Raw genomic sequence first — 10,450 nt, 5'->3', positions numbered from 1 at the left:
CTTGTTTCTTGGGTATTTTTGTTTGTATGTTTTTGTTGAGTTTTTTATTGTGTGTGTGCTTATGCGTCTGGGTCCTGTTTATGTTTGTTTTGTATGTAGTAGTTTGTGTGCAGTAATATCTGTTCTTGTGTTTGCTTTTGTGTCTGGTTTTCTGTTTGTGTGTGTGTGTGTGTGGGGGGGATTCCCTGTCCTTTCTTTTTTTCCAGGTTGAAGGAGGGCACAGGGCTGAGATTTACCGGGGGGAGGGGGTGGGATTAGAGTTTTGTTATCAGGGATCTATGGTCTGTGCTGGGTTGTGCTTTTTCTGTTATAAGAAAGAAATATATATATATAAATAATAGCCATGATCACAGTTTGATCGTAGCATAGCATGATCAAGTCATAAGCAGGAATAGCCTGAAAAAGATGCCATAAATATTCAGGACCATCTGTAAATATTCAGCAGTTCGTAAATATTAATCATGAGTGCTCATAAATATTAATCACATCTCATAATTATTAATGAGCACTGTGAATAATGGTCAAGTGAATAATAATGAGCTTTGATGAATATTCAGGAACCTCATAGGTATTCATGATGTTCATAAATATTGATGAGCTGGCATAGATAATGAAATGTAGTATTAAATAACTGCATAAATACGCATGAAGTGTTATAAATTGTAATTATAAATTATAATAGCTCGCAATCAATATCGCAGGGCACTCATGAATATTCATGAAACGTATTATGGATATATGTGAGGTCTTATGGATATTGATGATTGTTGATGACTATTAAGTCATAAGAGGTGTGATATTTGTGAGCTTATTTAATATGTAAATTGATCCACTAAATATGTAAATCAGGCAAAGGCTTGGAAAAGTGCAAGATTGTGAAACTCCTGTCTGGAATGGGTTGTGGCACAGGTCTTTCTGTCTTTGTCTGTCTGTCTTTGTCTTTCTGTCTATCTTTCCATTCTTCTGTCTGTCCGTCTGTCTTTCTGTCTGTCCATCCATCTGTCTGTCCGTCTGTCTTTGTCAGTCTTTCTGTCTGTATTTCCGTCTGTGTTTCTCTTTCCTTCTGTCTTTCTCTTTCTTTGCCTTTCCGTCTGTCCCTCCCTTCCCTCCTTCCCTCCTCCCCTCCTCTGTCTTTCCGTCTGTCCGTCTTTCCGTCTGTCCGTCTTTCCGTCTGTCCGTCTTTCCGTCTGTCTTTGTCTGTCCGTCCATCTGTCTTTGTCCGTCTGTCTGTCTATTCCCTCCTTCCCTCCTTCCTTCCCGTCTGTCTATTCCTTCCTTCCCTCCTCTGTCTTTCCGTCTGTCTGTCTCTGTCCGTCCGTCTTTCCATCTGTCTTTGTATGTCTCTCTGTCCATCTGTCTATTCCTTCCCTCCCTCCTTCCCTCCTCTGTTTCTGTCTTTCTGCCCATCTGTCTTCGTCTGTCCATCTGTCTCTCTTTGTCTGTCCGTCCGTCTTTCCGTCTGTCTTTCCCTTTCTGTCTTTCTGTCTCTGTCTCTCTGTCTCTCTGTCTCTCTTTCTCTTTGTCTTTCTGTCTGTCTTTCTGTCTTTCCGTCTGTCTTTCTCTTTCCGTCTTTCCATCTCTTTTTCGTCCTCCCGCCTTCCTTCCCTCCTGTCTGTTTCCATCTTTCTTTCTGTGTTTCCTTCTGTTTCTTTCTGTCCGCCTGTCTATTCCCTCCTTCCCTCCTCTGTTTCTGTCTGTCTTTCCATCTGTCCATCCATCTTTCTTTCCGTCTGTCCGTCTGTCTGTCCATCCGTCTGTTTTTGTCCGTCTTTCTCTTTCTTTCTGTCCGTCTGTTCCCTCTTCCCTTCCCTCCTTCCTTCCCGTCTGTCTATTCCCTCCTTCCCTCCTCTGTCTTTCCGTCTGTCTGTCCTTCTTTCCGTCTGTCCTTCTTTGTCTGTCTGTCCGTCTGTCTTTCTCCATCTGTCTTTGTCCGTCCGTCTGTCTGTCTTTCTGTCTATTCCTTCCCTTCCTCCCTTCCTTCCCCCCCCTCTCTCTCCCTCCTTCCTTCCACCCTTCCCTCCTGTTTCTGTCTTTCTGCCCATCTGTCCATCCATCTGTCTTGGTCTGTCCGTCCGTCTGTGTCTCTCTGTCTCTCTTTCTGTCTTTGTCTTTCCGTCTGTCTTTCTCTTTCCGTCTGTCTTTTCGTCTTCCCTCCTTCCTTCCCTCCTTCCTTCCCTCCTGTCTCTGTTTCTGTCTTTCTGTGTTTCCGTCTGTCTTTCTGTGTTTCTTTGTCTGTCTTTCCTTCTGTCTGTTTCTTTCTGTCCGTCTGTCTATTCCCTCCTTCCCTCCTCTGTTTCTGTCTTTCCATCTGTCCATCCGTCTTTCTTTCCGTCTGTCCGTCTTTGTCCGTCTTTCTGTCTGTCTCTTTCTTCTGTCCGTCTGTTCCCTCCCTCCTTCCCTCATCTGTTTCTGTCTGTCCGTCTGTCTATCTGTCTTTGTCCTTCTGTCTTTCCCTTTCTTTCTTTCTCTTTGTCTGTCCGTCTGTCTTCTTCTGTCTTTGTCTTCTTCTTTCTGTCTTTCCGTCTGTCTTTCCCTTTCTGTCTTTGTCTGTCTTTCTCTTTGTCTTTCTGTCTGTCCATCCGTCTTTGTCTTTCCGTCTGTCTTTTTCCTTCCGTCTTTCCGTCTGTCTTTCCGTCTTTCCCTCCCTCCCTCCCTCCCTCCCTCCCTCCCTTCCTTCCTTCCTTTCTTCCTTCCTTTCTTCCTTCCTTCCTTCCTTTCTTTCTTTCTCTCTTTCTCTCTTTCTCTCTTTCTCTCTTTCTCTCTTTCTCTCTTTCTTTCTTTCTCTCTTTCTTTCTTTCTCTCTTTCTCTCTTTCTTTCTTTCTTTCTTTCTTTCTTTCTTTCTTTCTTTCTTTCTCTCTTTCTCTCTTTCTCTCTTTCTTTCTTTCTTTCTTTCTTTCTTTCTTTCTTTCTTTCTTTCTTTCTTTCTTTCTTTCTTTCTTTCTTTCTTTCTTTCTTTCTTTCTTTCTNTTTCTTTCTTTCTTTCTTTCTTTCTTTCTTTCTTTCTTTCTTTCTTTCTTTCTTTCTTTCTTTCTTTCTTTCTTTCTTTCTTTCTTTCTTTCTTTTTCTTTCTCCTCCTTCCCTCCCTCCCTCCCTCCTCTGTTTCTTTCTGTCTGTCTTTGCCTGTCCATCTTTCCATCTGTCTTTGTCTGTCTGTCCATCTGTCCATCCATCTTTGTCTGTCTTTCCGTCCTTCTGTCTCTGTCTTTCTGTTCCTTCCTCCCTCCCTTCCTTCTCTGTCCGTCTGTCTGTCCATCTTTGTCCATCTTTGTCTGTCTATCTGTCTTTGTCTGTCCGTCTGTGTCTGTGTCTTTCTGTGTCCATCTTTCTGTCCCTCTTTCTATCTTTCTGTCCGTCTGTCTTTGTCCGTCTCTCTGTCCATCTTTCTGTCTTTGTCTGTCCGTCTTTCTGTGTTTGTCCGTCCGTCTTTCCGTCTGTCTGTGTTTCTGTCTTTCCATCTTCTTTCCATCTGTCTTTCCGTCTGTCTTTTCCTTCCCTCCGTCTTTGTCTTTCTGTCCGTCTGTCTTTCTGTCCGTCCGTCTGTCTTTGTCCGTCTATCTCTTTCTTTCTGTCGGTCTATTCCTTCCCTCCTTCTTTCCCTTCCCTCCCTTCCCTCCCTCCTCTGTTTCCGTCTGTCCATCTGTCTTTGTCCTTCCATCCGTCTGTCCGTCCCTTTTCCGCCCGTTTTTGTCTGTCTCTTTGTCTGTCCGTCTTTTTGTCTTTCTGTCTTTCCTTCTGTCTTTCCGTCTGTCTTTCTCGTCCTCCCTCCGTCCTTCCCTACTGTCTCTGTTTCTTTCTTTCTGTGTTTCTGTCTTTCTGTGTTTGTCTTTCCATCTTTCTGTCTGTCTTTCTGCCTGTCTATTCCTTCCTTCCCTCCTCTGTTTCCTTCTGTCCGTCCGTCTTTCTGTCTCTCTCTTTCTGTCCGTCTATTCCTTCCCTTCCTTCCCTCCTCTGTTTCTGTCTGCCTGTCCGTCTGTCTTTGTCCATCCGTCTTTCCGCCTGCCTTTCCTTTTCTGTATTTCTGTCTTTGTCTCTCTGTCTTCCTCTTTGTCTGTCTGTCTTTCTCTTTCCTTCTGTCTTTCCATCTGTCCGTCTTTCTCGTCCTTCCCTCCTGTTTCTTTCTCTCCCTTTCTCTCTCCCTCTCTCTCTCCCTCTCTCTCTCCCTCTCTCTCTCCCTCTCTCCCTCCCTCTCTCCCTCTCTCTCTCCCTCTCTCCCTCCCTCTCTCCCTCCCTCTCTCTCTCTCCCTCTCTCTCTCTCCCTTTCTCTCTCTCCCTTTCTCTCTCTCCCTTTCTCTCTCTCCCTCTCTCTCCCTTTCTCTCTCTCCCTTTCTCTCTCTCCCTTTCTCTCTCTTTCTCTCTCTCTTTCTCTCTCTCCCTCTTTCCCTCTTTTTCTCTTTCTCTTTTTCTTTCTCTATTTCTCTCTCTCTCTTTCTCTCTTTTTCTTTCCGTCTGTCTATTCCCTCCTTCCCTCCCTCCCTCCTCTGTTTCTGTCTTTCTGTTCGTCTGTCTGTCTTTGTCCGTCTTTGTCTATCTTTCCGTCTGTCCATCTGTCTTTGTCTTCCCATCTGTCTTTGTCCATCTGTCCGTCTTTCCATCTGTCTTTCCTTCTTTCCGTCTGTCTTACCATCTTTCTGTCTTTGTTTTTCTGTCTGTCCGCCTCTGTCTGTCTGTTCCTTCCTTCCTTTTCTCTCTGTCCGTCCGTGTCTATCTGTGTATTTCTGTCCATCTGTCTTTGTCTGTCTTTCCATCTGTCTGTCCGTCTTTCTGTCTTCGTCTGTCTTTGTCCATTTATCTTTCTGTCTGTCCATCTATCTGTCTTTGTCTTTTTGTCTGTCTTTCCATCTGTCTTTGTCCGTCTATCTTTGTCCGTCTATCCATCTGTCTGTCTTTGTCTTTTTTCTGTGTTTCTGTCTTTCCATCTTCCTTTATGTCTGTCTTTCCATCTTTCCGTCTGTCTTCCTGTCCTTGTCTGTCTTTCCGTCTTTGTCCGTCTGTCTGTCCTTCTGTCTGTCCGTCTTTGCCTGTCTTTGTCTTTCTGTCCGTCCGTGTCCATCTGTGTCTGTGTCTTTCTGTCTGTGTCCATCTTTCTATCTGTCTGTCCGTCTGTCTTTGTCCGCCTGTCTTTCTGTCTTTGTCTGTCTTTTCCTTCCCTCCTTCCGTTTCTGTCTTTTTCGTCCGTCTTTTTCGTCCGTCTTTTTCGTCCGTCTTTTTCGTCCGTCTTTTTCGTCCGTCTTTTTCGTCCGTCTTTTTCGTCCGTCTTTTTCGTCCGTCTTTTTCGTCCGTCTTTTTCGTCCGTCTTTTTCGTCCGTCTTTTTCGTCCGTCTTTTTCGTCCGTCTTTTTCGTCCGTCTTTTTCGTCCGTCTTTTTCGTCCGTCTTTTTCGTCCGTCTTTTTCGTCCGTCTTTCTKTGTCTGTCCGCCTGTCTTTGTCTTTGTGTCTTTGTGTCTTTGTCTGTCTTTGTCTTTCTGTCTGTCCGTCCGTCTTTGTCTGTCTTTCCGTCTGTCTTTGTCTTTCTGTCCGTCTTCCTTTGTCCGTCTTTGTCTTTGTTTTTCCGTCTGTCTTTCCGTCTTTCTGTCCGTCTGTCTTTCGTCTTTGTCCGTCTTTCTGTCCGTCCGTCTTTGTCTGTCTCTGTCCGTCTATCTGTCTGTCCATCTTTCTGTCTTTGCGTCTGTCTGTCTTCCTGGCTTTCTTTCTGTCTTTGTCTTTCTGTCTTTTTGTCTTTCTTTTTGTCTTTTTGTCTTTCCGTCTGTCTTTGTCTTTCCGTCTGTCTTTGTCTTTCCGTCTGTCCATCTTTTCCTTCCCTCCTTCTGTCTTTGTCCATCTTGCCATCCGTGTCTTTCTGTCCGTCCGTCTGTCTTTCCATCTGTCTTTGTCCGTTTGTCATTCTGTGTCTTTCTGTCTGTCCACCTGTCTTTCTGTCCGCCTGTCCGTCTGTCGTTGTCTTTGTCTGTCTTTGTGTCCGTCTGTCCGTCTGTCGTTGTCTTTGTCTGTCTGTCTCTGTCTTTCCATCTTTCCAACTTTGTCTTTCTGTGTCTGTCTGTGTCTGTCTTTGTCTTTCTGTCCGTCCATATTTGTCTGTCTTTGTCTGTCTCTGTCCGTCTCTCTGTCCGTCTGTCTCTCTGTCCGTCTTTGTCTGTCGGTGTCTGTCTTTCTGGCTTTCTGTCTGTGTCTTTCTGGCTTTCTGGCTGTCTGTGTCTTTGTGTCTGTCTGTCTTTGTGTCTGTCTGTCTGTCTTTGTGTCTGTCTGTCTTTGTCTGTTTCTGTCTGTGTCTGTCTGTCTTTGTCTGTGTCTGTCTGTCTTTGTGTCTGTCTTTTTCTTTCTTTGTAATTTGTCTTCTTCCTCCCTCCCTCCCTATTCTGTTCTCAAGAAACTGACCAGACTCTTCTCCCTTTCAAACCCACTCATCAATATTTGTCAGTCTTTCTCAGTCGCTCCCACTTACACCTCCTCTCTCTCCCCTTTTCTCTGCTACCTCTCTAGCCCCTTGGCTCAGCCCTTATCTCTCACTCTCTACTTCTTTCTCTCCCTTCTTTATCCCACCTACCTCTTTCTCACACTAACTCCCCACATAGTTACACACAAAGATGCATTGCCTTTATTTTCACAGCATTGGGCATATTTCACAGCACATGTCATTCATGTCCAACGTGTGATTTTGTTTCCTCAGGTGTCGATCCTATTATCTGGGAGCAAGCCAAAGTCGATAATCCTGATCCTGACAAGTAAGTCTAACAAACAAGTGTTACAATATGAAGTTCGTTGGAGACGGGAGAAATGCAGACTGATCAGCATAACTGTTAGAGAGCCACTTACACGATAACTTGCTCTCCTCAATATCTACTTGTAGTTACTAGAGAGGCCAGCCCCCTAGGTATCCACAACTCACTGACTTGCAGTGAAAACATCTGATACCTAAGTTAATTCTTAAAGTATATTTTGCAAACACCTATTTCATCATATCCTGTCATTTAAACAGCTGGAAAAGTGGGGTAGCCTTGCACATACCAGTAGCTACACGGAACTTGGACTCACTTCTGTTACCATTTTTAGGAATAAGTGAAGACTGTGAAATGACTAAGTCATACGTCCACTTGTAACGCACTGAGAGGATATTCTGTTTACAACAGCTGTGTGCTATAAACATGTGTTATAAGACATGTTATAAGCCATAATCCATTCTTGCAGGCTTATTCCTGTGCCAATGGTGGGGTTCAAGGAGCTGCTGAGACGACTGAAGGTGCAAGATCAGATGACCAAGCAGCACCAAACCCGCTTGGATGTGAGGTTCCCTTCCTGTATTGGGATTCGCTGCTGCTGAGGAGGGAGACAGTACAAAACACACTGCTTTTACTCACCTCTGCTGGCTGCACAGCTCCTGCTGCACCCACACATACAGAGTTGCCTGCTGGGCATATTTTATTTTATTTTATTTTATTTTATTTTATTTTATTTTTGCAGGTGAGCAATGGAGACACCCTCAAGTGGTTACAGATACCTGAGAGTGACTTCCTTCATGGTTGTCATGAGCTGTAAAGAAACTGAGCACTTGGTATCTGCATCATCCTGAGCCCTCACACATGGGGAACCTCAGGGAGTGGATGCGGGGGCCCGAGCAGCCCCGCACATGCAGTATCAATTTCCCTTTCTAGCCTGCAAAAGGAAGGAGAAATAAAGGGCTGCTCTTGATGGGGCCCTTAGGCCTCTGCTAATTACAGAGGACCTGGTGGATGACCGTTAATCCGCAGAATTCCAGTCCAGCTCGTGTTACCTGTAACTTTGAAACACCCTGATTATCCTTGTTTCTCTAGAAGCTGGCATCTCTTTTTGTTCTCTATTATATTCCTCCTCTATTTCTGTGCTCTGAGGAACAAACATGTGAGCGATACAGTTTTCAGTTTTGCTTTGCTTTGCCCAAGCTTATTGTGGTGTTACTGCTCTGCTGTGCATGAAAGCAGCAAGCAAGCAGAGCCTCCCTGGGCACCCGAGGCTGCCAGACCCTGAGGAGCTCCGGTGCTAGTGTGAGATTGGATCTATGCGGCATGGTACCGGAAAGCGTCGCCCTTTCCAACGCGCTCATCTCCTCTGCAGATCATATCCGAAGATATCAGTGAGCTGCAGAAAAACCAGACAACCACCATGGCGAAAATCGCGCAGTACAAGAGGAAGCTGATGAAGCTCTCTCACCGCACTCTCCAGGTAGGGGGCCTGCCCCAAACAGCACAGCGAGCACCGCGGCCAGGGCCGGGCACGGAGCTGACGCGCGCTGTGCCTTAACACATGCACAGACCTGTCAGGAATAATCCCCCTGGACCCTAATTCCCCCTTACCCAGAGCCGAGGGCTGGTGGTGAGGTGCCGACCTGCAAATGGATCAAGCGTGACTGGCGAGAGGCTAGACAAGGGAGATGAGAGCAGAGCAGGGCTTCCCCGGTGATTCTCCGTGGCTTCTTCTGCAGGTGTTAATCAAGCAGGAAATCCAGAGGAAGAGCGGCTATGCCATCCAGGCGGACGAGGAGCAGCTTCGTGTACAGTTAGACACAATCCAGTGCGAGCTTAACGCGCCCACGCAGTTCAAGGTGAGCGATTACCAGAACCTTGCACAGCAACCTTATTTCTGCCCCCCCCATAAATCATTGCAAATTAACTTTCCCACTTTCTGTGTTGCACTTGGAGAAAACTTACAAGCAGTGTTTCTAAATAACAGGGTCATGCTTTTTGCTGCCTCATTGGTGGCATACCTTTGAGCGTTTTAGAACTTTTAATGTGCAGTAATTCCATTAATATTAAATATAAAATTTATTTTCATTATCCCAAACTATTAAATATTTTAATAAGCTTTAGACCTACTTCTCAAGAAGTGAGGCGAACCTGGAATGAGCAGCACTAAGCCCTTTGCTTCTCATCTGTCCCTGCAGGGCAGACTCAACGAGCTCATGTCCCAGATCAGGATGCAAAACCACTTTGGAGCCGTGAGAGCAGAGGAGCGCTACTACGTGGATGCGGATCTCTTAAGGGAAATCAAGCAAGTGAGTATTGCCCACCAAGGGCAAGGGTACTCCTGAAAATGCACAGTTCAACCCCTCCTGGCATTCCCTGGGAGCTCTGTTCAGCTTTGGAGGGGGCTTTCAGGTTTGTGACGATCAAGTCAGTTTTACTTCTTTTGACAACATCACGTCAAATCAAGATTGCACAAAGCTACTCTACACAGTGAGGCTAGCGCTGGTCAGAGTGCTGTTTCTTCTTACCGTAAAATTATACAGGGTTTGTCAGCGTACCAGGGCCTCTGCACTCCAGCAGCTTTTAGACCTATTCATCTGTCAGGTTGCACTGCGTTAACCTTTTCTTTAAATCCACTTCCCGCAGCACCTGAAGCAGCAGCAAGAAGGCCTGAGTCACCTGATAAGCATCATAAAGGATGACCTGGAGGATATAAAGCTCATAGAGCACGGCCTCAACGAGAGCATCCCCATCAGAGCGGGCATCTTCAGCTGACCACGCGGCTGCCCGCGGGGGGGGGTGTCACACGGCAGGCGGTCACTCCATTCGCTTTCCAAGGCCAACATGCCTGAGATGAATTAAAACGTGCATCTTCTGCAGGTGTCGTGGCTGATATCCTCAGAATTTGCAGAGCCTCTTGGAAGCTTTTCACCTTGACCTTCGGAAGGCTAATGTTTCATAAAGCTCTGTATGCTTTAGTAGAAGGAGGAAAACTGAATCTGTTCAGATACTGATTTACTATAAAATTATTATGTACTATTGTACATTATTTTTATTTTTTTCTCAACACCATTGTCTAAAAGAAGCAATGCTGAGGGCACTGGTCCAATTGCGACTTGTTTTGTGGAAAACTGAGCCTGCTTCCATTTGTGTCAAAAGAATTGGCTAGTAACATGATGTAAAGAGCTAATTGAGATGATTAAAGTCACGTCTGTTACTTTTACAGTAAGTCTTGACAATACCGTTATTGGAGGGGAAATGGCAGGAAGCTGACATTGTCTGTCTGTCCTTCCCTGCGGCTGTAGGGAGTTGAAGTTTTTATGTTATCACTTTGTGTATGTGAGTTATACAAAGCTCAGCTGCCCCTCAAGCAACAACTGAATGTCTGGATGTCGTCTTTTTTGTTTTTCTTTATAGAACCTAATAAATTCCATCTCACTTTGTGCTGCATTGTGCACGGTGTTGGCTCTTTCTCAGCTCGATCAGTATGCAAGTGAAACAGTGAAACTGGTGACAGGGACAAGGTAACGCACTGCACTGCCCTCCCCTGGCTGCAGGGGATCGCGCGACGCCGCTCCCTCCTACCTGCTGCCGCGTCCTGCAGCGCCGATGGTTACTGCAGGCACCAGACACCACCTGGAGCCCAAGTAACTTGTTTTGCCTTATTACAAAGTCACTTAAACGAGCTGAACTGAAGCTAGATCCTGTTTGCATCATGAGATCCTACCGCACACAGC

The 10,450-nt window shown here is 45.6% G+C and overlaps 1 protein-coding gene across 1 annotated transcript in view; it reads left to right on the top strand.

The window, feature by feature from the left end:
- NUP54 (nucleoporin 54) overlaps nucleotides 1-10,100 on the top strand; it is a 17,316-nt gene extending 7,216 nt beyond the window's left edge. The window contains exons 9-14 of the mRNA XM_026042760.1: nucleotides 6,665-6,719; nucleotides 7,183-7,276; nucleotides 8,086-8,193; nucleotides 8,453-8,572; nucleotides 8,912-9,022; nucleotides 9,360-10,100. Of these exons, the coding sequence (XP_025898545.1) occupies nucleotides 6,665-6,719; nucleotides 7,183-7,276; nucleotides 8,086-8,193; nucleotides 8,453-8,572; nucleotides 8,912-9,022; nucleotides 9,360-9,488 (617 nt within the window). The 3' untranslated portion in view covers nucleotides 9,489-10,100. The remainder of the gene's footprint in view (nucleotides 1-6,664; nucleotides 6,720-7,182; nucleotides 7,277-8,085; nucleotides 8,194-8,452; nucleotides 8,573-8,911; nucleotides 9,023-9,359) is intronic.
- The last annotated feature ends 350 nt before the right edge of the window (nucleotides 10,101-10,450 follow it).

Source organism: Nothoprocta perdicaria, unplaced genomic scaffold, assembly GCF_003342845.1.
Source record: "Nothoprocta perdicaria isolate Ctin4 unplaced genomic scaffold, notPer1 scaffold_313, whole genome shotgun sequence".
Classification (NCBI taxonomy): domain Eukaryota; kingdom Metazoa; phylum Chordata; class Aves; order Tinamiformes; family Tinamidae; genus Nothoprocta; species Nothoprocta perdicaria.
This window is presented reverse-complemented; position numbering and strand designations above follow the sequence as displayed.